Source organism: Pongo pygmaeus, chromosome 12 (assembly GCF_028885625.2).
Source record: "Pongo pygmaeus isolate AG05252 chromosome 12, NHGRI_mPonPyg2-v2.0_pri, whole genome shotgun sequence".
In the NCBI taxonomy this organism is placed as follows: Eukaryota; Metazoa; Chordata; class Mammalia; order Primates; family Hominidae; genus Pongo; species Pongo pygmaeus.
The window spans coordinates 47,047,438-47,075,390 of record NC_072385.2 but is presented as its reverse complement, the minus strand read 5'-3'; the positions used below and the strand labels follow the sequence as shown (position 1 = coordinate 47,075,390).

The 27,953-nt window shown below is 41.5% G+C and overlaps 1 protein-coding gene across 11 annotated transcripts in view; it reads right to left on the bottom strand.

The window, feature by feature from the left end:
* IMMT (inner membrane mitochondrial protein) overlaps positions 1-26,201 on the bottom strand; it is a 55,806-nt gene extending 29,605 nt beyond the window's left edge. For 2 of the 11 annotated variants that reach the window (XM_054472542.2, XM_054472556.2), the window contains exons 1-6: positions 25,807-26,201; positions 10,590-10,663; positions 8,773-8,962; positions 3,032-3,143; positions 600-737; positions 143-238 (exon numbers count right to left, since the gene is read on the bottom strand). In XM_054472542.2, coding sequence (XP_054328517.1) covers positions 143-238; positions 600-737; positions 3,032-3,143; positions 8,773-8,962; positions 10,590-10,663; positions 25,807-25,851 — 655 coding nt within the window. In that variant the 5' untranslated portion in view covers positions 25,852-26,201. The remainder of the gene's footprint in view (positions 1-142; positions 239-599; positions 738-3,031; positions 3,144-8,772; positions 8,963-10,589; positions 10,664-25,806) is intronic. The other 9 variants (XM_054472575.2, XM_054472615.2, XM_054472584.2 and 6 more) reach the window with 7 other exon arrangements.
* Positions 26,202-27,953: the final 1,752 nt, after the last annotated feature.

Below are 27,953 nucleotides of genomic sequence, written 5' to 3'. Positions count from 1 at the left end.
TAAAGCAATGCCATTAAAAAACAACAGCAGCAACAAAAGAAACCACAACTAGCTGATAGATGACAAACTTGTGCTGATAGTTTAAGAAGAGAGCAACTGGGAGATGACCCAAAATCCTTAAGAAGCTGTCTGGTTTACATACACTCAATTTTAACTTGTTCTTGTTTTTCCTGTTGTGCAAGGCGAGCTGCAACTTCTTCAGGTGGTCGCTCTCTTATAGAAGATGAGGATGCTTCTTCTTGCGCAAAAGTAAATAAGAGGAAATCAAATTTCAGCACAGAATTTTAACAGCTAACAGGATATAAAAAAAGCATCATTTGTACTGGCCAGTTACATCAATGTAGGGCATTTTTGTGGTAAGAATTCTAAAACCATATCATTACTCTTAATGACTCCAAAATGAAGAAATAGGAATCAGCCTTTAATATTCTTGTTTAAAAAGATGCATTCGGACATTTAAATTTTAAAAATTTCCTAAGAAACTCTGAAGACCTGAACTCAGTGTAAATGTATACATAGTGTCTACGTGTTGCCTAGGCATTAAATAGTTCTGATGAGCATATCATGTATAAAAGAACAAATAGAAATAAGTAAATTACCTGAAAGCACAGGTGTGGGTTTTCCTTCACCAATTTCAGGGTGATCAGTTTTTAAAGACTCCTCAGGCTGAACCGCAGGGGCTGGGACCGACAGGGTATCACCTGCTGCAGAAATAATTTGAGCCGCTTCTGTAGGTGCTATAAACATATGTTACTCATGGTATTTATACTTTCCTGGGTTAACAGAGAAACACACAGAAATTTACCACCACCACCATCCACTTCACATCTGACTCCTTAAAGACACAAATATTTGTACTGCTACATGTTTGAATAACACACAAACAGGGGCACTGTCCACTGCATACATAAACTCACACAAAATGGACAATGGTTGGGAAAGAACAAAAGAAAGAAGTCTTGTCTGCATCCACCTCCATTTTAACCATCATTATTCCAGGCAAGGCTTCTAATAATAATATTAACACACAAGAAGGGGACATTTACACAGCATGGAAAGAGTAACAAAGGAAAAAGCGTGTTAATGAAGACAGACAAAAGAAAGCAACTAAACAAAGAATACTTTTTAATTGCTTTGAAGAGTGGTAGAAGACGTGTGAGCAGGAAAAAGATTACAGTTTTAAACAAAAAGATGAAAGGTCACAGTGATCAAGAACAGAACTGAGTTTATATATATATATATATATATATATATTTTTTTTTTTTTTGCACACTTTGGGAGGCCAAGACCAACCTGGCCAACACAGCAAGACCCAAATCTCTATCAATCACTCAATCAATCTTTTGTGTGTGTAGTTTTTTTTTTTTTTGAGACAACGTCTCACTCTGTTGCCCAGGCTGGAGTATAGTGGCACTATCATGGCTCACTGCAACCTCGACCTCCCAGGAACAAGCAATCCTCCCACCTCAGCCTCTGGCACGTAGCTGGAACTATAGTGTGTACCATCACACCTGGCTAATTTTTAAAATTTTTTGTAGAGACAGGGTCTCCCCTCTCTTGCCCAGGCTGGTCTCAAACTCCTAGGCTCAAGTGATCCTCCCTCCTTGGCCTCCCAAAGTGCTGGGATTACAGGTGTGAGCCACTGTGCCCGGCCTTGGTTTTAAAGTAACAGTCAATTATCAATCCCCTGGCTCAGCATTCTCTTCCCATCCCACCCAGAATATGAAACAATTTTTTTTTTGTTTGAGACAGAGTCTTGCCCTGTCACCCAGGCTGGAGTGTAGGGGTGCAATCACAGCTCACTGCAGCCTCAACCTCCTGGGCTCAAGTGGTCCTCCCTCCCGAGTGCTGGGACTACAGGCATGCACCACCATCCCCAGCTAATTTTTAATTTTTCATAGAAACAGGATCTTGCTAAGTTGCCCAGGCTACTTTCAAACTCCTGGGCTTAGGTGATCCTCCCGCCTTGGCTTCCCAAAATGCGGGATTACAGGCATGAGCCCGTGCACCTGGCCTAAAATAAAATTCTTACAATGGCTTCCAAGGACTGCCACAATAAAATTTTGCTCCCTCTCTGACCTCATTTGCTCCTATTCTCCCCTTACTCAATTCACTCTAGCCTCATCTGCCCTTTGCTTGAATATGTCAAGCCTCTACACCAGTTAATCCTGTTGCCTGGATGCTTTCCCCACCATCCTTTTACATGACTTACCCCCCTTATCTCTTTCTAATCTTTGCTCAGATAACCCCTTCCAGGTAAGGTATTCTTTACACATTCCATTTAAAACTGCAGTATTCCCTCCCACAATGTCTGACATCCTATACGTTTTACTTGTTTATTCCCTCTCCTCACCCAATCAAGAAATATTAGCTGAAAAAAATTTTTAACTGTTTTGTTCATGGCTATTTCCCCAGTGCTTACAAGAATGTCTAGCACAGAAAAGACAGTAAATATCTGCTGAATTAAAGAAAGTCAGGTGATTTAATCAAGGACAGACGCAACAAAGGAGAAACATAAGAAGTTCAAATGTATACTGAACAGGTTAGAGTTCAACAGGCAAGTGCTGTAAATTAGGGTGGGGTGACTGGTAGTTTCTGAAGTCAAAAAATATCTGCAGGGACTACAGCAAGACACTTTCATCACTAAGAAAGAAGAGAGGATAAAGAATTGGTGAAGAGGCCAGGCATGTTGGCTCACACCTATAATCCCAGCACTTTGGGAGGCCAAGGCGGGCAGATCACCTGAGAGCGGGAGTTTGAGACCAGCCTGACCAACATGGAGAAACTCCGCCTCTACTAAAAATAGAAAATTAGCCGGGCGTGCTGGCACATGCCTGTAATCCCAGCTACTCGGGAGTCCGAGGCAGGAGAATCGCTTGAACCTGGGAGGTGGAGGCTGCGGTGAGCCGAGATTGTGCCATTGCACTCCAGCCTGGGCAACAAGAGTGAAACTCCATCTCAAAAAAAAAAAAAAAGAATTGGTGAAGAGATTTACCTATAATTTTAAAAAGATGGTTCAAAATATAAGTACCTGTTGCTGAAGCTGGAGTATCTCCCTTTTGTTTTTGGAGTTGTGAGGCAGGCTGTTTAGATTCTTTCATTACTTCTGATACACTAGAGATTTTTGGTGGACCCGACTGAATCTTGGAAATAAAAAACATTTAACATTTCAGATATACTGCTGTTTTTTAAAAAGGTACAGTAATTTGCAGTATTTCAAATGCCAAGTCTTTCAGGCTTTTAACATAAGGTTATCAACACTTTGTAACATATGTATTTTATTAAACATAGTTGAGAGAAACCACCATTACTAGAAAAGTGCAGTTCAAAAATTTCATTCCAAATGACCAGCCCATATTTTAATAGTAACAAAGGTTTCTATTAGGGTGACCAATAAAGTCCATGACAGATGATCTTCTCATTAAACACCATTCCTTATACTTATACAGTATTAAGAAGACTATTATCATTTCTTTTCTAAATCAAATTATGATGTCTTCTGTATACATTCAGATAGAAGCAAATGATTATTAAAGGCTCTGAGTAAAAATACAAATGAATTTTGTTTCTTTGATCTCCAGGATTCATGCAATTGCACAATAAGATATATGATCAATTTGTAAGCAAGGCTTGCCTTCCTCTTTCCCAATTATTGCCTGCTCTAAGTTTAAGACACTGTTCATTTAAGACGGCTGCCAGATATGTGCCAGAGAAAATTACTTTTATTTTTATTTCCACTTATGTTATTCCACTTTTTGCCCTAACTTGGCAGTAGGACTCAGATATCCCTAATATGACTACTTAAACACAACAGAGATGGTTCTGAACTTAGTCACTACCAGAAACCAGAATTATTTCCATTTTCATTAAAATATTATTTTTGAATGATGAAGACTGTTTACTGTAACAAGCAAAATAATACCAAGATATATCAGTGGCTTTAACTTGCCTCTTCACTGCTCCTTTCCCTTTCCACTCTCTTAGGTAGCCACTGCTAATAGCCTGGAATCTATCCTTCTACTCCTGAGCAAAAGCTCAAGTATATACACATAAACAATGTTTCACTTCCTTAAACAAACCAAAATAGGTTATATTATACAAATTACCTTGTAACTTGCTCTGTTTTTCATTTAACACTATATCATGGACATTTTCAGGTCAAGAAATTCTTTTTAGTTGCATAATATCCTCATATAACTATTTCCCATAATTTGGTCAACTTCTCCTCTATAGTCATTCAAATTGTTTCCTGTTTTGTTTTGCTGCTACAAAGCAATGAACATCCATCCCTGTCCATTTAAATGAAAAGCACCGTAGTGTGACATCTATGGGATAGTTTTCAGAAGAGGAATTGCTGGGTCAAAGGGGTTGTATATTTTTAACAGATTACTTTCACTTAAGGTTCTAGTGATTCACATTCTCACAATTAAAGTGTGTGTGTGATCTATTTCCAAATTCAGTTGTTCTATTCCTCTAATTTCTTTTCCTGTGTCACAACCTTATTTTATTAAAGTAGCAGTATAAAAAAGTCTATCTAGAAAAGCACCCCTCCTCATCCCTTTTTCAAAATGTTCTTGAGTAGTCTTGTACATCATTAATTCCTCCATATAAATGTTAAAACTGTATTATCTGGTTCCTCACCATCTAGAAAAATTCATTCAAATTCTTACTAGATTTGTGTGTACAGACACACAATAAAAACATCATTTCTCTCTAATATATACATATACATTTCTCTCAAATATATATATGTATGTCATATATATTTGGTACTATCTTAATGTAATTTGGTACTATCTTAATATATATTTGGTACTATCTCGGTACTATCTTTAATGACATACATATATATTTGAGAGAAATGACATTTTTATGATATGAAGTTCTATCCAGGAATGTAACAGTTATAACCATTTAGGTAGGTGTTATTCCATGTCCATCAAAAAGATTTTATGCATGGACAGTAAATATAGAGACAATGTTATAACAAATCATGCTGCCACTAAAAAGTTACTATGAAATAAAATGCACAGCAACAAGCTGACACGATGTTTAACAGTAGAGAGTGCTTGAATAAATGGTAAAAAAAAAAAAAAAAAATAGAAACACTAACTGCTATTGTAATTCAGAGGTGAGAAAATTAACTTAGATCTATACAGTGAAGGATGCAGCCCTTGAAGAGAACATTAATGAGCAAAGGACAGGAAGTCATTCTGGGTAGGAGACCATCCTGAAAAAAGTTGTACAAATAGAAGGGATCTTAGATGAGTTCTCTCTTTAAGCATGGCCCTTGGAACAGTGCCTGCAACATAATAATCACTTGATTAACATTGGTTGAATAAATGAATAAATGGAAAGCAAAGACATATTTGTAATGAAGGGCAACTGGTGTACAGCTAAGGGCTTATGTGCAGGACCCAGAGATAAGGCTGCAAAGGTAAACAAGTGCCAGATTGCCAAGGGTATTGAATGTCAACTTAAAAGCTAGCAAAGACCACAAACTACAAAAATAAAGGAGCCCAATGGCCAGTTCCTAGGCTGACATTTAAGCACTACTGGCTTCATACTTATTCAGAAGGTAAGAAAGATTTCTCTAGTTTTTACATCCTGTGGTCTTCCATCTTTTAAACAATACGAAATATCTGGAAGTACATTAATAGGTGTTATCATGAAAATATCAGAGCACTTCTTTTAGAAGATTCTCTGGTATTAATATAAGGATGACCCAGATTCTGTTAGGAGGAGAGATCTAGGTAGGTAGAGACTGGGAGGAAGATGGGAAAGACTGTGTGTGCATGGAGAGCAACAGGCCTAGTTCAGAAGACAATTTGGATATGAAGTGATAAAGGTCAGAATAGGGGTACGGATAGTGGTAATGCAAGAAGAATATTAAACAAGATAGGATAGCTAACAAAATATGGGCAACCTGTGAAGAATCTACAAATTCTGGCCTAGCTACACCTGACAACTTGGTACTATCTTTAATACAAAAAAGCAAATAAGGAGCAGTGTAAGTGTGGAGGTGGTGTAGTACAAACATGCTGAGTTATTAAGTAGAAATATTCTCCAAGGTAGCTGAAGTGGAGTGAGGAGAGGCCAAGGCTATTTGGAGAGATAAAGGATTCATCTACAAAGAATGACATCTGAAGTCACAACAACTGAGAAAAGAACACTGCTCTGAATTTTTCAACCTTACTCCATGCTCCTAGAACAGCTTCCAGCTATTTCTCCTGGGTCACGCAGCTTAAAATAGATTCAAGATTTTAGAATAAATCCACAGGGTTCTGCTCCTTGACTTATGAAGCTGCAAAATTATCTCCCTCAGCCAGTATGGACATTTTAAAGTCCATAGGGAAGAATAAATAATGTGGGCGACTAGTCAGAAACATTGTGAAAAAGTATGGTCGGGGTGGGTTACAGGGAGGAAGTTAGATGACATTTATTTTTCCAAACGTTAACTCTGCTATAGGATGGGTCTCTAGATCATGTTAGATACTGGACAGTAAGTCCACCCAGTTTCTAAGAATAAACTGATCAGCCATGTCCAGCCTCCTAGCGTAAAGAAATGCCCAATACCAAAGAGCCAAAAATCCATGCTCTTTTACAGAATTTTTTTTTTTTTACAAGAAGCTGTGTGTGAATGAAGAAACATTTAAGATTAGAGTTTAAAAATTTTTTTAGGCTGGGCGCAGTGGCTCACACCTGTAATCCCACCATTTTGGGAGGCTGAGGCAGGCGGATCACCTGAGGTCAGGAGTTTAAGACCAGCCTGGCCAACATGGTGAAACCCCATCTCTACTAAAAAATGCAAAAATTAGCTAGGCATGGTGGCGCACACCTGTAGTCCCAGCTACTTGGGAGGCTGAAGCAGGAGAATTGCTAGAACCCAGGAGGCGGAAGTTGCAGTGATCCGAGATCGCGCCACTGCACTGCAGCCTGGGCGACAGAGCAAGACTCTATCTCAAAAGAAAAAAAAAAAAGAAAAAAATTTTAAGGCTGGTGAGAAAAAAAGGAATACACACAAAGTTACAGGAATAGTACAAGATATCCTGTCAACTAATCAGCATCTAGATGAAAATTCTGTGACTTTGTGTTATAGTCTAAAAGGAGCCATTACTAACCATAATATGTGGTTTTATGTCATGACCATTCTGCACTTGTTTTTATAGTGTTCTAAGTAAGAGCTTGATAGCTGCAACAGTATGGGATAATATATAGATGTCCCCCTCAGTCCATAGGGAAACCATGGTTACCTCTGCCCAAGTATCTCCTCCATTTACCCTTGTGTGCAGCACAGTTATTTTCTATGTGATACGTGCTGAGAGCACTTATGGGACTCCAAAAGAATTATCCATCTGTACCAGCTACTATGAGTTCAATTTAAAGAAAACTGGCGGCCAGGCGCAGTGGCTCATGCCTGTAATCCCAGCACTTTCGGAGGCAGAGACGGGCGGATCACGAGGTCAGGAGATCGCGATCATCCTGGCTAACACAGTGAAACCCCGTCTCTACTAAAAAAAAATACAAAAAATTAGCTAGGCGTGGTGGCAAGCGACTGTAGGCCCAGCTACTCAGGAGGCTGAGGCAGGAGAATGGCGTGAACCTGGGAGGCGGAGCTTGCAGTGAGCTGAGATCGGGCCACTGCACTCCAGCCTGCGCGACAGAGCAAGACTCTGTCTCAAAAAAAAAAAAAAAGAAAAGAAAACTGGCCAGGCACGGTGGCTCACATCTGTAATCCCAGCACTTTGGGAGGCCAAGGCAGGCGGATCACAGGTCAGGAGTTCAAGACCAGCCTGGCCAACATGGTAAAACCCCGTCTCTACTAAAAATACAAAAAATTAGCCGGGTGTGGTGGCGCACGCCTATAATTCCAGCTACTCGGAAGGCTGAGGCAGGAGAATCACTTGAACCCAGGAGGCGGAAGTTGCAGTGAACCGAGATCACACCACTGCACTCCAGTCTGGGCGACAGAGCAAGACTCCGTCTTGGAAAAAAAAAAGAAAACTAACATACATACATCTGGCAAGTTGCACTGTATACATACAAAACACAACTGGCTCTCCATATCTGTAGGTTCTACATCCATAGATTCAACCAACCACAGATTGAAAAAGTATATTTTTTAAAAAATTGCACCTGAGGCCAGGCAAGGTGGCTCATGCCTGTAATCCCAGCACTTTGGGAGGCTGAGGCGGGCAGATCACCTGAGGTCAGGAGTTCGAGACCAGTCTGGCCAACACGGTGAACCCCATCTCTACTAAAAACACAAACAATTAGCCGGGCATGGTGGCAATTGCCTATAATCCCAGCTACTCGGGAGGCTGAGGCAGGAGAACCACTTGAACCCAGGAGGCGGAGGTTGCAGTGAGCCGAGATCATACCACTACACTCCAGCCTGGTTAACAAGAGTGAAACTCTGTCTCAAAAAAACAAAAAAACTGCACCTGTACCAAACATGGACAGACTTTTTTTCTTGTCATCATTTCCTAAATAACACAGTATAACGAAAATTTAGACAGCATTTACATTGTGTTAGATATTACATCTAATCTAGAGATGATTTAAAGTATATGGGAGGGTATACATAGGTTATATGTAAACACTGTAACATTTTATATCTGAGACTTGAGCATCCATGGGATTTTTGTATCCATGGGAGGTCCTGAACCTCTCCTTCAAGAATACCAAAAGACAACTGTATTTTCAACATGAAAACAACTTGCTTTTAAAGCATTTCATTGGATAAATTGAAATATTGTTTAAAACTCTTACCGATTTCTTTGGCAATGGAACATTATAAGCTGCAGGACCAAGAACCATCTCAAAGAGTTTGTCTGAGTAAGGTATGGTTTTCTCTACACTTTCCCGGAAATGGGAATCCCATTTAGCATATAGGATAGTGCCACCAATACCTCCACCAACAAACAAAAGGCCAGCTCCAGCAATTTTGCCAGCAGTCAACCTAAGTGAAAGAAACAGGAAATACATTTATATTTCTTGGCTCTCCTATACCTATTTTCCTATACCAATGTAACCATCTCGAAGAACTCTAGCCTCTACTTATCTACCACTAATTCAGATCATAGCAGTCAAGTTTACCACCATATCTGCACATCACCTTTTCCTGATTTGTTTATAACATGTTGCCACCAAAAATAGTATTTATTCATTTTAGGAGGCCTAGGTGGAAGGGTTGCTTGAGCCCAGGAGTTCAAAACCACCCTAGGCACCATAGTAAGGCCCCATCTCTACCCACCACTCCCTGCCAAAAAAATTAGCCAGGTGTAGTAGCACGTGCCCCAGCTACTCAGGAGGCTGAGGTAGGAGGAATGCTTAAGACTGGGAGATCAAGGCTGCAGTGAGCCATGATCATGCCATTGCACTCCAGCCTGGAGCAACAAAACAAGACCTTGTCTCAAAAAAATAAATTAATTAATTAAAAAAAGTATGAATAACTAAAAAATTTTTTTAAATACAATATCTGGGAATCCACCCCTTAACATGTTCACAATCATGAGATTCTCTCTGAACCCAAACAAGAACTATCACTAACTTTCAAGGCTCCTCTTCCTCAAGCAAACATTCTATAAACACAATAAACTCTTTTTTTTTTTATTTTTCTTGAGACAAAGTCTTGCTCTTGTCCCTCAGGCTGAAGCGCGATGGCACGATATTGGCTCACTGCAACCTCCACCTCCCGGGTTCAAGTGATTCTCCTGCCTCAGCCTCCCGAGTAGCTGGGATTACAGGCATGCACCATTACGCCCAGCTAATTTTTTTTATTTTTAGTAGAGATGGGGTTTCACCATGTTGGCCAGGCTGGTCTCAAACTCCTGACCTCAGGAGATCCGCCCTCCTCAGCCTCCCAAAGTGCTGGGATTACAAGCGTGAGCCACCATGCCCGGCCTAAACACAATAAACTCTTTACAAAAGATAATAAAATACCAGCCAGGCGTGGTGGCTCACACCTGTAATGCCCGCATTTTGAGAGGCCGAGGCGGACGGATCACCTGAGGTCAGAAGTTCGAGACCAGCCTGGCCAACGTGGCGAAACCCCGTCTCTACTAAAAATACAAAAATTAGTTGGGCATGGTGACATGCGCCTGTAGTCCCAGCTACAGGGGAGGCTGAGGCAGAAAAATCGCTTGAACCCGGGAGGTGGAGGTTGCAGTGACCCAAGATCGAGCCACTGCACTCCAGCCTGGGCAACAGAGCGAGACTCTGTCTTTAAAAAAAAGAAAAAAAAATAGATAATAAAATGCCAAATAAATTTAACACTTATTTAAGTTACAACATGCTGAGTTCTGGATATAAATCTATTTGCCGTAGAATGGAAGATTGCACATGCAAGGAGGGCTCTGCCTCGGATGCCATCCAATTACCAAAGAGCCAAAAGGTACATTATTAACAAATTTTTACCTACAAACAATGCTCCAGAAGGTACCCCAACAATGTTACAGCAAAGCTTCGGTGTATGTACCCCTTTAAAAAAAAAAGGTTTAGACAGCTATTCCCATATTCAAGGAAAACACACACTCCCTTAGCAGCACACGGTGAAAAGCCTGGTTATAGGGAGACATACTACATACCCAGAGCTGCCTGAAGTAGAGTATCTGCGGCATGGTCGCAATGGACGGAGGACAAACTTCCCACAGAGACAACTCTAAAGAAGGAAAACACATCACAACCAATACAGTTAAAGGAAACTGGTAAGCTTTTAGGGTTGGTAATACAGAAATAATACTTTTATTAAAAATGTCTTCATTAAACAAAAAATTACTTTTTTTCAGAAGTCAATTTATCATGAACCATATTTATAGATTCCTAAAAGCAGTGATGCTTCTTACATCCCAAGGCTCACATAAAATTACTTTTAATATTAAAAAAATTAGCAGACTATGATCAATTAGCACCTTTAAGTAAGTCTTAAGTATGCTAATTATTTCTTGAATACAATTGGTATTTGCTATATGTTTTCTTAATTGGCAAAAAAAAATATCTATTTTTACTTTATAAGCTTAGTTTAGACATCTGAAAAATCACCCACAAAGTCTAGCTAAAAACATGGCGTTACAGGATACACACTCAAGGGACAGATCTAACCTTAGCTAACTGATCCAGAAAACCAGGTTTCTCATCTCTAAGGTAACTATGCAGCTGGTCAACTCCTAGAGGCATTCATTTAAAAGCTAATTTTTGGTTTATCTTAGCATATTGTTAGTCTAAAAGCCAACCATTTTAAGAAAAACATTTTAATTAATGTTGTAAATGCTCAAGTACACCTGTCCCCATATAACTAGTCTATCCTTACATAAAAACAAATTATCAGGGATATATGGTTTGTGATTGGTTTTAATAAGAGTAAAACACACCTAAATATTTCTTAATAATATGTGGATCCCCTAAATTAAGCAAATGAACAAGCATCTAAATACTATTGGGGAAGGTTTTCATAAACTTTAAACCATTCATACCTATCAATTTGAAAATTTACACTAATCAAATCCATAAAAGTATCTTTTTTAAAAATACTAGGAAAAATCAAACTGCAACAAGAGGAAAAATGCTTTTTCTAGGTTCTTTAATGAAATTGTATTTAACGAATATCAGAATAACACAAACTTCCTTTTAAAAGTATCTATAGTTTTAGGAAAATATATCACATGATCATAGGACACATGAAATTACTCTAGAGTTATAATTTACACTCTACTGGCCAAAGCCTAGAGGTAAACAGCTAACTAATGCAGTAATACAGTTTGAAAAACAAAAAACAATCAGATGTTTTAAAATATGTACAGCAGATACAACTGGTATTAAAAAGTATTTCAATTACTGACATGGTGGCTCATGCCTGTAATCCCAGCACTTTGGGAGGCTGGCGAGGGTGGGCGGCGCGGGGGGGATTGCTTGAGCCCAGGACATCAAAACCAGCCTTGGCAACATGGCAAAACTCCATCTCTACTACAAATACAAAAATTAGCCGGGTTTGGTGGCATGCGCCTATAGTCCCAGCTACTTGGGAGGCTGAGGCATGAGAATCACTTGAGCCCGGGAGGTGGAGGTTGCAGTGAGCCAAGACTGTGTCACACCACTCCAGCCTGGGCAATAGAATGAGACCCTGTCCCCTCCACTCCCCTTAAAAAAAAACAAAACATTGATTTTGTATCCTGAGACTTTGCTGAAGTCGCTTATCAGCTTAAGGAGATTTTGGGCTGAGACAATCGGGTTTTATAGATATACAATCATGTCGTCTGCAAACAGGGACAATTTGACTTCCTCTTTTCCTAATTGAATACCCTTTATTTCCTTCTCCTGCCTGATTGCCCTGGCCAGAACTTCCAACACTATGTTGAATAGGAGTGGTGAGAGAGGGCATCCCTGTCTTGTGCCAGTTTTCAAAGGGAATGCTTCCAGTTTTTGCCCATTCAGTATGATATTGGCTGTGGGTTTGTCATAGATAGCTCTTATTATTTTGAGATATGTCCCATCAATACCTAATTTATTGAGAGTTTTTCAAAAAGTGGGCAAAGGATATGAACAGACACTTCTCAAAAGAAGACATTTATGCAGCCAGAAGACACATGAAAAAATGCTCATCATCACTGGCCATCAGAGAAATGCAAATCAAAACCACAATGAGATACCATCTCACACCAGTTAGAATGGCAATCATTAAAAAGTCAGGAAACAACAGGTGCAACTGTTGGTGGGACTGTAAACTAGTTCAACCACTGTGGAAGTCAGTGTGGTGATTCCTCAGGGATCTAGAACTAGAAATACCATTTGACCCAGCCATCCCATTACTGGGTATATACCCAAAGGACTATAAATCATGCTGCTATAAAGACACATGCACATGTATGTTTATTGCGGCACTATTCACAATAGCAAAGACTTGGAACCAACCCAAATGTCCAACAATGATAGACTGGATTAAGAAAATGTGGCACATATACACCATGGAATACTATGCAGCCATAAAAAATGATGAGTTCATGTCCTTTGTAGGGACATGGATGAAATTGGAAATCATCATTCTCAGTAAACTATTGCAAGGACAAAAAACCAAACACCGCATGTTCTCACTCATAGATGGGAATTGAACAATGAGAACACATGGACACAGGAAGGGGAACATCACACTCTGGGGACTGTTGTGGGGTGGGCGGCGGGGAGGGATAGCATTAGGAGATATACCTAATGCTAAATAGCGAGTTAATGGGTGCAGAACACCAGCATGGCACATGTATACATATGTAACTAACCTGCACGTTGTGCACATGTACCCTAAAACTTAAAGTATAATAATAACTAAAAAAAAAAACACACAAAAAAAACCCCCAGTATTTCAATTATCACCTACCCTGTAGAATTCCCAACATTTCTGAACCATTTTTAATAGAAAAGGGTGTTTTCCTTCTATTCTGTAAAGTAGTATGAAATTGTAAACAGAAATGCATCTATTTTTACATGTCAACAATTCCATTTTTGTGATTTAGGGAGAAAATATTAAGAGGCCACTGAAGTTGTATTATATTTAAGGTTGCATTTTTTATCTGTCTAGGTATAAATAGGTATTCAGGTAAAAAGTTAAGGCACTGTCAACAGTGGATAATTAGCTAACTGGAGTATCAAGCAGCAAGCACAATGGATAACTGACTCCAGGAAATCAGGGACAAATTTAATACTAGAGTTTGAGACTACCCAAAGTCACATCAGTTTTTCTTTAAATAATTTTTTTTGTTGTTTGTAGAGACCGGGTCTTGCTATGTTGACCAGGCTGGTCTCGAACTCCTGGTCTCAACCTATTCTCCTGCCACGGCCTCCCAAGTTGTTGGAATTACAGGCATGAACAACCACGCCCAGCATCAGTATTTTTAAATGTTTCTTTACCTTCTATTTTCTTTTATCTTGACTCTCCATCCTCCCTTTGACAGAATGTATTTTGACTATAAGTTAAAAGCTCCTAATACTAAATAAATTTAAAATCTGAGGTTTTAAATAATAATTTTAAAAGTTTAAATATGCATAGAGTAAAATCTCCCTCATACTTCTTTCCCCAGCCACCCCATGCTTGCCATAGGCAACTGACACTGTCAGTTTCTTATTTATCCAGAGACATTTTGTGTATATTTATTCAAATATGCATATTCTCCTGACTTTCCCCACCTTTACACAAATGATACCATAATATACACGCAGTTCTCTATTAAAGTTCAAGGATATATATTTTAAATCACTGTATATCAGTACGTGAAAAGCTTCCCAAGGGATTTCATGATTTGGTATTCCATTGTTACTTAATGTTTAATTGTTAACCAGCCCCTATTGAGGGACACTGAGGTTTTTTCTAAATTTTTGTTAAAATAAATAATGCTACCTGAGTAACACTGTATACACAATTTTGGGTCTATTCTTAAAAGTAAAATTTGCCATGTTGATTAATACTGCCAAATTAGCCAAACTGCCCTCTAGTAATATGAAAGTATGTTTTCCCACATTTTCTCCAACACACTGTATTGTATCATTTTTTTTTAATCATTGACAATCTGAGGGGTGAAAATACAGAAATAGAGTGTTTCAAGCATATAAATTTTTTTTTTAAAGAGACTGAGTCTCGCTCTGTTGCCAAGGTTGTGGAATGCAGTGGTATGATCATAACTCACTGTAACCTCTAACCCCTGGGCTCAAGTGATCCTCCAGCCTCAGCCCCCGAGTAGCTGGGACTACAGGCACATGCCCACCATACCCAGCTAATATTTTTGTTCTTGTTTTTTATAGAGCCAGGTCTGCTATGTTACCCAAGCTGGTTTTGAACTCCTGGCCTCAAGCAATCCTCCTACCTTGGCATCTCAAAGCACTGAGTAATTTTTATTTACATAATTTATATTATTAATACATGTTTATTATTGTTAATATAAGATAATAATTATAATTACACTGCCATTTAATACCACTAAGTTTAGGGTGGTCTGTTACACAGCTACAGATAACCAAACACATGTTTATACCTAGAAGAGGTGTGCTACTGCAACAAAACATAAACACGAGGTCATGATTTTGGGACTGGCGTTGGGGGCGGCAGAAGCTGGAAGAACCTTGAAGACACTGTTAGCAGAAGCCTAACGGCCTTCACAGAGCCTATTGGTGAGGGATTAAAGCAAAAAAAAAAAGAAAAGGTTTTTGGAAACTGGAGGAAAAGATATTCTTGTTATGTAGTGACAGAAGTTTATCAAACCTGTCATCTGTAATGACAGACATGGAAAATAGAAAATTAAGTATAGCTATAGCTACACCTAATGAACTGATGTACTTGGCTAAAGAGTTCCAAGTAGGCCGGGCACGGTGGCTTACGCCTGTAATCCCAGCACTTTGGGAGGCCGAGGCGGGCGGATCACAAGGTCAGGAGATTGAGACCATCCTGGTGAAATGGTGAAACCCCGTCTCTACTAAAAATACAGAAAATTAGCCGGGCGTGGCAGTGTGCGCCTGTAGTCCCAGCTACTCGGGAGGCTGAGGCAGGAGGATGGCGTGAACCCAGGAGGCAGAGCTTGCAGTGAGCCAAGATCGCGCCAGCCTGGGTGACAAAGCCAGACTCTGTCTTAAAAAAAAAAAAAAAAAAAAGAGTTCCAAGTATAGTGTTCATCGCAAGTGCTAACTGGTTTCTTTTAGCTGAGTATGATAAAGACAGAGATGAGCATTAAAAAACAAAACAAAAACCTGTTTCGCTTTCAAGCAAAATTTAAAGGAAATATAAAAGAGTCAGGATTTCGTGGGTTCAAAAATAAAACTGCTTATTGTTTTCAAACAGATTCTCAAACAGAGAAGGGCTTCAAGCCAAAGATCAAATCTAGTGTGTGACCAAAAGATACTTTGAGATCTCAAAAAGATCTAAGGAGGTGCCCCTCAGACAGTCTTTTTACCGTGAGGAAAAGGCCCTCTAAGAATCATAAGGATGTGTTTCCCAGATTCTATTAAAACAATAAGGTTACTCAGAACATTAAAGGTGTTACCTACAACAGCCTCACAGGAAGCCCAAAATGGAGAAGGGCTTATCTTGATAAGATGTATGAGTATCACGAATCTAATGAAGAAAATCCCATTAGGATTCACAGGAAACCCACAAACTTGTTGAGAATTGTGTCAATAAAAAACATGCTGGCTTATATTTAAAGTGAAAAAGAGGACAAAATGAAAAGAAGCTTCTGGACTCTTAAACTTCTACAGACAGGAAGTAGGCTGTGAAACAATTCAGCTGCAACAGGCAACATATTCTGGAAACGGAAGAATAATTCAACTGTAAAACCAGGAGCCCAAAGGGTAGAACCAAGAGCTGAGGAGAATCATTCCCAAGCAGTAGGACTGAGCTCTCATCAAGGAATTAGAAACATAGGGCCAGCTGAATTTTATACTTGTTATGGAATGGTGACTGCTGTGTGCCTCTCAGTTTCTGTCTTTTTGAATAGGAGTGTCTAGAGTGATTATCCTGTGCCTGTCATATCACCATATGCTGAATGTATGGGGAGCAGATAATTTGTCTCTTTAGTTTACAGGGCTTTAGATCACCAAGAAAAGTGTTTAAGAAGCTATACCCTAGGGACCACATTCAAGATGTCTTATCCATAGTAGGATCTGATTTAGATGACAAGATCTTGTTCCTAATGCTGATGCTTTGATGTTATTAGACTCTGGAGGGTCTTGGAGACGGCTGTGAGTGTATTTGCATGTGGGAGGGATGTCAGTTGTGTCCAGAAGGCTGAGGATAATATCCAAAATTGACTGCAACAATACTTCCTATACCACATGCTGTTCCAGAAAAGTGCCCCTCTCCCACCAATAATAAGTTTTATGTACACTTCCCTTAAACAAGGGCAGGCCTTTGTTACTAATTCACTAATAGAAGGCAGTGAAAGTGATGCTCTGTAACTCCTGAGACTAAGACATAAAAAGGACACAGCTTCTACCTGGCTCTGCCTCTTGTCACACTTGCCCTTGGAACCCAGCCACCAAAGTGTATGGAAGTCTAGACACTTAAAGATGCCGCAGATGGGTGATCCAGCCAACAGTCCCTGCTGAGGTGTCAGCTGCAGCCAGTATTTACTGCCACACATGAGAGTAAAGAAGACTTGGGGATGACTGTAGACCTAGTAACTATCTGACTGCAACTTCATGAGGGTCTCTGAGCAAAAATTTTCCAGAACTGAGTAAGGCAATAAACACTGTTATTTTACCCCAAGCTCAAGGTGGCCTGTTATGCAGCTGTAACTCATAATAACAGATCTTTTTAAATTCATGGATTTAAACACTTTTGATGGATTTCAACCATTTGCAATTACTGTCTTTTTGCTCAAATTTTCCTATCTTGGGCCAATGGAAGCCTCTTCAAGTTTAGGGTGTGTATGTGTGTATCTAGCTCTGCCTCTGTACTTCAGGCCATCTGCAAATACCTGGTAGCAGGTATTTTTTTTTTCCTCTATGTGACAAAATTCCCTTAACATAAAATTCACCATTCTAACCATTTTAAAATGTACAATTCCACGGTATTTAGTACATCCACGATGTTGTACAACAACCATCACCACTATCTAATCTTAGAACATTTTCATCACCCCAAAAGGAAATCCTATATCCATTAAGCAGTCATCCCCCATTTTCCTCTATCTCTGGCCCCTGGCAATTACCACGTACTTTCTGTTTCTATGAATCTGCCTATTTGAGATATTTTGTGTAAATGGAATCACACAATGTACATCTTTTTGTCCAGCTTCTTTCACTTAGTATAATATTTTCACAATTCATCCACATTGTAACATGTATCACATATGTAGCTTGTACTTCATTCCTTTTTATGGCTGAATCTAATATTTTATCACATAAATATACCATATTTTGTTTAACCAGTCATCAGTTAATGGACATTTGGGTTGCCTCACCTTTTGGCTGTGAATTGTGTATAATGTTGCTATGAATATTCATCTAAAAGTTTTTGTTTGAACACCTGTTTTTTATTCTTTTGGCAGGGAACTTCAGGGTCATATGGTAATTCTATGTTTAAATTACTGAGACACAGCCAGGCTCAGTCGCTCACGCCTGTAATCCCAGCACTTTGGGAGGCTGAGGCAGGCAGATCACCTGAGGCTGGGAATTCGAGACCAGCCTGACCAACACTGAGAAGCCCCGTCTCTAGTAAAAATACAAAATTAGCTGGGCGTGGTGGCGCATGTCTGTAATCCCAGCTACTCAGGAGGCTGAAGCAGGAGAATCCCTTGAACCCAGGAGGTAGAGGCTGCGGTGAGCCGAGATCGCGCCACTGCACTCCAGCCCAGGCAACGAGAGTGAAACTCTGACTCCAAAAAAAAAAAAAAGTTACTGAGACACCACTAAACTATTTTTTCATAGCAGCTGTACCATTTTACATTCCCACTAGCAATGTATGAGGGTTCCAATTTCTCTATACCCTCACCAACATTTGTTATTTTCCATTTTTGTTTTGAGATGGAGTTTTGCTCTTGTCGCCCAGGCTGGAGTGCAATGGCGCAATCTCGGCTCCCTGCAACCTTTCCCTCCCGGGTTCAAGTGATTCTCCTGCCTCAGCCTCCCAAGTAGCTGGGATTACAGGTGTGTACCACCATGCCCAGCTAATTTGTTATTTTCCATTTTTATTATAACCGTCTTAGTGGTTGTGAACTGAGTATCTCACGGTTTTAATTTGCATTTCCCTAGTGTCAAAGGATGTTGAGCATCTTTCCACGTGCTTCTTGGCCATCTGTATATCTGCTTTGGATGAATGGCTATTCAAGTCTTTTGCGCATGCATACACACACACGCACACACGCACACACACACACAAATACATATATGTATATATTTGGAGACAGCGTCTCACTCTGTCACCCAGACTGGAGTGCTGTGGCACCATCATGGTTCACTGCAGCCTCGACCTCACAGGCTCAAGCAATCCTCCCACCTCTCAGCCTCCTGAGTAGCTAAGACTACAGGTGCATGCCACCACACCCACCTAATGTTTGTATTTTTTGTAGAGACAGAGTTTCACCATGTTGTCCAGGCTAGAACTCCTGCGCTCAAGCATTCTGCCTACCTCAGCCTCCCAAAGTGCTGGGATGACAGGCATGAGCCACAGAGCCTGGGCCCTTTGCCTATTTTTTTATTTGGGTAGTCTTTTTTGTTACTGAGTTGCAGGAGTTCCTTACCTAAAAAGAAACACCTCATCAGATACGATGAGGGTCTAGTATCCAAAATATCTAGTATCCATTAGAATACTTTCATCCTTTTCACTCGCAAGTATCCCTTTGATGCACAAAAATTTAAAATTTTAATGAAGTCCAATTTATCTTTAGTTTCTTTTGTTGCTTGTGCTTTTGGTATTATAGCTAAGAAACCATTGCCAAACATAAGGTCTGTCTCCAGAGCTCTCTTAAGTACTAAACTATTAACATAAACTAAATATCCTACATTAACACACAAAATATTGGCTACTTTTTTGTCCTGGAATTCCTTTTTATTAATAAGGACCTATGACATAGATAGGACAACACTGTTTCAAAGCAATCTGTCTAGACATATATTATAAGGTTAGCCTTGCTGCTTCTAAACCTGCAGAAACATGATATTAAAAAAAAAGAGGAAACAAAATTCCCATGCAATGTTCTTTTTTTTTTGAGATGGAGTCTCGCTGTGACACCCAGGCTGGAGTGTAATGGTGTGATCTCGGCTCACTGCAACCTCCACCTCCCGGGTTTAAGAGATTCTCCTGCCTCAGCCTCCCGAGCAGCTGGGATTACAGGCACCCACCACCACACCCGGCTAATTTCTGTATTTTTAGTAGACAGGGTTTCACCATATTGGCTAGGCTGGTCTTGAACTCCTGACCTCAAGTGATCCGCCCCATGATTAATGTTGTTACACAGACCATCTGTTCCTTATCTCTACCAAACTAAAGTGAAGACATAAAGAAACCACAATCTAGCATGACAACCTGGACATGGAGCCTGTAGTATGAGCTGCCTCATGTGAACTCTAACTAGAGGTTCCAGGTTTCCTCCACAGACTGCTGGTTGCTGTCAACCGATAACATTTTTGTGGATCTTGTCATAAGGACCCCTCCCACACAAACGAAAAAGGCACCCATAAGTTAATGGGCAGTTCCACATTTGAAATATAGATTGATATACAACAAATTAACTTTTTCTACTGTTAATTTAAAATAGTTTATAAGAATCATGCATTAAGGTTAAAAAGTATATCCCACAAAAAAATCCAGTAAGTTTTTACATTGAAATTTTACATTTTACATTACAATTTTACATTGAAGCAGCATTAAATTTCAGTATAAACATATTCTATTCTAGGAGAACACGTGCTCTTTAGTTATAGAAATGGCAGATACTTATCAGTATGACAAAAGCAGGAACTTGACACTAGTTTTCCCTGCATATATGTGAATATATTTTATATGTTATCACTTGGGTGTAGTAAGTTACGACGTAAGATGTATTTCAAAATGGTTTGAAGGCTACTGGTCTAGAGATATGAAAAAAGGAATAATGAAGAGGATTCTAGCATGGGTAGAAGCAAACATCTGGCCGCATGATCTACTAAACTACTTTCTAGCACGTGTGGTTGGCTGCCTATCTCTATCACTGAGTAACATAATGTTTTATAATCCTAACAGAAAGAAGGAATTCTAGAAGATGATAACTCATGTCCACACACAAGTTCAATCCTAAACTAGCTGGGTTATCAAACTTGGTCTTAAGTAAGCTGGTGCAGTTGATCCTCAAGAATAATAATGTTTCTTCTTCTTCTTTCAAGTTATAAGCAGGAAAGACTACTCCATATGTAAATGACCACTCCCAGGTTTGTAGTTTGAGAGAAGACTAGGCTAGGCGGAAAGCCCATGTCCTCCAAACTCAATGACCACTTCAAAAAGGCTGGGGCTGGTGATGCAGTATTGGGACTAAGAGAAGAAAGATGGTGTTAGGTCTGAGGAATAAAAAAAGAAAACAAAAACAGAGGGACCAGAGTTCTAAAGCACATTTACTGAATACCCACAACTAAGGAATGCAAGGATGATAAGCCCAAACATAAAGAATAAGGCAGATACTGTGCCGGGTGCAGTGGCTTAAGCCTGTAATCCCAGCACTTTAGGAGCCCAAGGCGGGCGGATCACGACATCAGGAGATCGAGACCATCCCGGCTAATATGGTGAAACCCTGTCTCTACTAAAAATACAAAATATTAGCCGGGCATGGTGGCACGCGCCTGCAGTCCCAGTTACTCGAGAGACTGAGGCAGGAGAATTGCTAGAACTCAGGAAGCGGAGGTTGAAGTGAGCCAAGATCACACCACTGCATTCCAGCCTGGGCAAAGAATAAGGTAGATACTACCTATGATGGTTCATTTTATGTGTCAACTTGGATTGTGTTTTTGGATGAGATTAACATTTTAATTGGTGAACTAGTGGCCAGGCATGGTGGCTCACTCCTGTAATCCCAGCACTTTGGGAGGCAAAGCCGGGTGGATTACTTGAGCCCAGGAGTTTGAGACCAGCCTGGGTAATACAGTGAAACCCTGTCTCTACAGAAAAAAAAATACAAAAATTAGCTGGGTGTGGTGGTGCATGCCTGCAGTCCTAGCTACTCAGGAGGCTGAGGTGGGAGGATGGCTTGAGCCTGGTGGATGGAGGTTGCAGTGAGCTGAGATTGCACCAATGCACTCCAGCCTGGGTGACAGAGGAAGACCCTCTCTCAAAAAAAAAAAAAAAAAAAAAAAATTGCCCTATAACATGAGTGGGCTTCATTCAATCAGTTGAGGGCTCAAAAACAATAAAAAGCAAGAGGCAATTCTCTAGCAGACTGCCTCCAGACTGAAACTGCACCATCCACTCTCCTGGGTTTCCAGGCTGCTGGCCAGTGGACTGCAACTGCAATATTGGCTCTCCTAGGTCTCCAGTCTGCCAAACCACACAGCAGATTCTGGAAGTGCCAGCCTCCATAACTGTGTGAGTAGAGTCCTTATTAAATCTTTCGGCCAGGCGCAGTGGCTCACGCCTGTAATCCCAGCACTTTGGGAGGCCAAGGTGGGCGGATCACAAGGTCAGGAGATCGAGACTATCCTGGCTAACACGGTGAAACCCCGTCTCTACTAAAAATACAAAAAAACCCAAAAAGTAGACAGGCATGGTGGCAGGCGCCTGTAGTCCCAGCTACTTGGGAGGCTGAGGCAGGAGAATGGCGTGAACCCAGGAGACGGAGCTTGCAGTGTGCTGAAATCGCACCACTGCACTCCAGCCTGGGCGACAGAGCAAGACTCCATCTCAAAAAAAATTAATAAATAAATAATAAATCTTCCTAGGCTGGGCACTATGGCTCATGCCTGTAATCCCAGCACTTTGGGGAGGAGAAGGTGGGGAGATTGCTTGAGCCCAGAAGTTCAAGCTGAGCTGGAACAACATTGCGAGATCCCATCTCTACTAAAAGTCCAAAACATTGGCTGGGCATGGTGGCATAAGCCTGTAGTCCCAGCTACTCAGGAGGTGAGGTGGGAGGATCGCTTAAGCCCAGGAGATTGAAACTGCAATGAGTTATGATCACACTGCTGTACTCCAGCCTGGGCAACAGAATGAGACCCTATCTACACATACACGCACGCACACATGCACACACACACACACACACACACCCTTATTGTTTCTGTTTCTCTGGAGAACCTGAATATATAATCAGAGGTTCGAAAATCTATGGGATGTTTAAAGGGAGGTCACATCCACTTACAGAGATTAAGAAAAATTCCACTTTGGGAGGCTGAAGTGGGCATATCACTTGAGCCCAGAAGCTGAAGACCAGTCTGGGAAACATAATGAGACCCCGTCTCTAAAAAATTTTTTAAAATTAAAAAAAAATTCATGAACACATTCATTCTTTCATTTATATATGTCATAAACATTCACTGAGCATCTACTCGGAGCCAGGGACTACTGTCAATACTGGAAATACAGCAGTAAATATGGACACAGTTCCATTGTGGAGCTTACTTTTCAAAGGTGGAAACTGTGTAATAAATACACATTACAACATCAGGTAGTGCTAGGAGCTACAAAGTATAACAAAGTAGGATGGGGTAAAGATATAGTGATACAAGGAAGGCAAGAGTAGTCAGAATTCTATTTTGGATCAGGATGCCCTCTCTGAAGGGAAGGTGACATTTGAGAAAATAACTGAAGGGAATAAGCTAAGCAACCGTGTGAGAAGAGTTCAGGGCAAAAGAAACACCTGATGAAAAGGCAGTGACGCACATGCTGGAGATTACCAGGATAATCTGAGTGAGGCAGTAGAAAAATGAAATATGAGAAGAGTTAGATCAGGGGCCCATGGTAAGCAGTTTAGATTTTATTCTGAATGTGATGGGATGTCTCTAAAGAGCATGACCTCATGTTTGCCTTTTAAGAAGCCTTTTACTAAATGTCTTACTGCTTTTACTATTCCCTCCTAGAGTAAAGAATGGACTCTAGGAGGGAACAGGAAAAGCAGTAAGACATTTAAGAAGATGGGGTTCGCTGGGCACAGTGGCTCACGCCTATATTCCCAGCATTTTGGGAGGCAGAAGTGGGAGGATCATTTGAGCCCAGGAGTTCGAGACCAGCCTGGGTAACACAGAGAGACTCTGTCTCTACAAAAATTTTTTTAAAAATTAGCCAGGGATGGTGGCACATGCCTGTGGTCCCAGCTACTCAGGAGGCTGAGGTAAGAGGACTGCTTGCGCTCAGGAGGTCAAGGCTGCAGTGAGCCATGATTGTGCCACTGTACTCCAGCCTGGGTGACAAAGTGAGACTCCGAATCAAAAAAAAAAAAAAAAGAAAAGAAAGAAAGATGGGGTTTAATAAAGTAGAAAGGATCTTGACAAGTGAGATATTCTGGATACGCTGACACAATCAAATACAATGAGGCTAGAGAGTCACCTGCTTGGGGATTAAAGTTCTGAGAGTTGATGTAATCTCAAATTAGAGAGTCTATAAAGAGACAGGAAGAGATGAGAAGGTGTATATTTCGAGGTACAAAGAAGAAGCAGACTCAGTAAAGGAAAACAAGAGAGATGGGACCCAAAATATTACTTGAGAGAAGCCAAAAGTGCAAAGAGCCTCATAAAGCAGCAATGTCAAATGCTACAGAATGATTGAGGAGATGGTGAGAATAAACCAAAGAATTTTACAAGATAGCAATTTCAAGAAGCTTAGACATCCTGATTCAGAGCTATAAAAGGGTTCATTTTTTATTACCAAGTTTTAATTAGTTTTCTTATTTCCCAAATGGGATCCCAAAAAGTTGACTCTGAATTAACTGAAAAGGAGGTCATCCAGGTGGGCCTGGTCTAATCACATAAGCCTTTTAAATCTGGGTCTAGAGAGGAAAGACCAAAGTAAAACAAATTTGGAAGTCAGAGAGGCAAGCTCCTGGTAGCCTGCACGAAAGCAAACATCCATGTTATGAATGGCCTCTGGAGGCCTTGAGGCAAGGAACTGTAGGCAGGCTGCAGAAGCTGGGAGCAGTGGCTGGCAAGAGGCAGCAAGAAAAGAAGGACTTCAGTCCTGTAACTGCAAGGGACTGAATTCTTTCAACAAACTGCATGAGCCAGGAAGAGGACCCTGATCTCCAAATGAGAACCACAGCTTGGCTAATACTTTGCAGCCTTGTGTGATCTGGAGCGGAAAACACAAATCATCCGTGCCCAGACTGCTATCCTACAGAACCCGTAAGGTCATTCATGGGTGTTGTTTTAAGCTGCTAAATTTGTGGTATTTGTTACGCAGCAACAGAAAACTAACACAGGTTCGTTCCACTTTCCTATGGAAGGGGCTGCTTCTGTTACCTAGCAGCAAATAGGAAGAGAAGCGAATTTGAAAAAACAAAGCTTGACTTTTATGATCTCTAACTCACTATTTCTAGCGATTCTGTTCAATTACTGCTTGAGTCACAGTACTTGTTTTGCTATCTACAGTTTGCCAAAATATCAACTTTCTGAAAATCATGAGCAGCGGAAACAGGCTTTTTAATTTTCAATTGTAGAAAGTAACTTTGGCAATTACGCAAAACTAAAAGTAACTGGGTATTTAGGCTCCTTGAATGTCAAAGTAGTCCCAGCGCCTGGAGACACAGATCCCTTTCCTAATCTCAGAAATGAGCCACAAGGTCATGACTCCAGTCTTTCCTCGAAGACCAGGAGTTTCAGCTCCACAAATGAAAATCTTTCGCTTTTGTTTGGATTAAGAATAGTTCAGAAGTGTTCTCAGCTGCGAAAAGAAAGGCACTCCCTCCCAGATAATTACAACCTTGACCCCTAAAATGTGGACTCTCGCTGGAAGTCCAGGCACCTCCTTATTAAGGATGCAACAAGCCGCCGCTCCGCTCGTCCTGCCGGGAACTGTAGTTCTCCTCCGTCGACCTTCAGCAGTGAAAACCTATCGCGCGCCCAACCGGCGACCCAGACGCCAGCAGCCAGGATTGGTCCTGGACCGGGGCAGCGCGGCGCTGATTGGACTACATGCCCGCGAAGCCGCGCCTCCCGCTACTCTCCACACCCCACCCCGCTGCTGCAATAACCTCAAGTCATCCCAGGCCGGCGAACTCCCTGGTGGCTGCCTCGCTGCCAGCCCGGGCCCCTCCCGACGAGGGTGGCCCTGAGACTCGCCTTTGTCCTGGAGGCTAGGCAGCGACCAAGGCTCCCCCGTTTTTCGCTGACGGTCCTAGGTCAGCCTCCTCACGCGCCTCCGGGAGCCCCAGTGCTCACCTGGGCGGCGGCGGTCACACCCGATAACTGACAGGCCCGCAGCATCTCGGTCAAGCGGACGGCGCTGCTGGTGGACTCGAGCTGCCGCGGCGGCGCGAGTTAAGTGGAGGCGTGCTTGCGTGTGTGCGTGCCCGCGTCCGCGCCCGGCGCACCGGAAGCACAGCCGACGCCACTGCGCACGCGCGGCCCTGTCTACGGTCCCCGACTCCGCGGCTCTCAGAGGGTGGGCTGTATCGCGGCTGCGGAAACGCAAACTCCAGGCGATTGCGCGAAGGAGGCGAAAAGGGCGGATTCCCTTTCCGGTCGCGCCCGGGCTGCAGGTCCTTATCCCCGAGCTGGGGTTACTAGGTGAACACGGCCGGAGGGAGAGCGTTCTGAAATCCATTCTTCAGCCGCACGTGAAAAATGGACAGCTGTGACTCTTAAGTGAATTAAAGCAACAAAGCATCTCAGCCTGCTCTATGAGCTGGATATTTCGTAGGAAGGAGCCGATTTGGCGAAAGTTACGTAAACAATGGAATTGTCTCAGTTTGCGCGTTTGTTTCGTTTGACAACCCTTCAGGGAGTCATCCTGATTGCTGGAGACGGTGAACTAACACTGTGGGGACCCTTGTGCGGAACGTGTCAACTGGCACAACAAGGATAGGAACACGGGTCCTTTGGACTCCACAGCTTCTGCTCCTTCCAGATTAAACCACACTGCTTTCTCCAAGTTGTTACTGTAGTAACATCATTTTGGCTGCAGTTTGTGGATGGGTTGGAAGATGGGAAGTTAGTGCAGAAGCACCATTGAAAGTATTCCACTGGGCCGGGTGCGGTGGCTCACGCCTGTAATCCCAGCACTTCGGGAGGCCGAAGCGGGAGGATCGCTTGAGCCCAAAGGTTCGATACCAGGCTGGGCAACACAGTGAGACCTCGTCTCTATATAGAAAAACAAACAAAAAATTTTAAAAGAAAAGTAGGGCCAGAAGCGATGGCTCACGCCTGTAATCCCAGCACTTTGGGAGGCCGAGGCGGGTGGATCGCCTGAGGTCAGGAATTCGAGACCAGCCTGGCCAAAATAGTGAAACCCCGTCTTTACTAAAAATACAAAAAATTAGCTGGGCATGGTGGCGGGTGCCTGTAATCCCAGCTACTCGGGAGGCTGAGGCAGGAGAATTGCTTGAGCCCGGGAGGCGGAGGTTGCAGTGAGCCGAGATCACTCCATTGCACTCTGGGCAACAAGAGCGAAACTCTGTCTCAAAAAACAAAAAAAAAGTATTCCATTGATTCTGTAATCAAAATAAAACATGTTAAATATTAAGCATGGTATTAATACTCCATGTATACTCCAGAATTAATATGTTAGTATTAATACTATTAGCATCTTATTGCAATATCATGGAAACTAACTTTTCTATCTTCTATTGAGTTTGCAAAGTATTCCAAGTCTTAACTGGGTAATTTATTACAATATGTATTCTCTCTGGAGGTAGACTGCGCTATGACTTGTAGCATGGAGAGATGGACTTGAAAATTATCTGAAATCAATGGTTATGTTTGTATATGTTCTATGGTCTTTAGGGGACTACAGTAATTACATATGTTTCATATCTCTTTCACTTAGCTTCCAGAGCAGTCTCCCGTTTTCTTTAGTAATTTTAGCAATTGAATTGCTGCCTCCCTGCCCAGTGCTGTCATGCCCAGTTGTGCCGGTGTGATGACTTTTCTAACACCCTTGGCTTTGAACTTCTCAATGCCAGTGAACACTTTCATCCTGCTTCAGTCATGTGGTGCCAGTGTGATGACTTTTCTAACACCTTTGGCTTTGAATTTCTCAATGCCAGTGAATGTTTTCATCCTGCTTCAGTCATGTACGTCACAGCCACAACTTGCGCCTGAACATCATTAGCAACCTCTCTAGCTTCAAGATGTCAAACCTCAAAATTAGCCTCCCAACCCCTCATAACCTATGTGGAGAGTCCTCACTGCACTCCAGCCTGGGGGACGGAGTGAAACTCCGTCTCAAAAAAAAAAAAGTTATCAGGGGCTGGGTGTGGTGGCTCATATCCCGGCATTTTGGCAGACTGAGGTAGGAGGATCACTTGAGCCCAGGAGTTTGAGACCTGCCTGAGCAAAAGAGTGAGACCTCTCCCAGCACTTTGGGA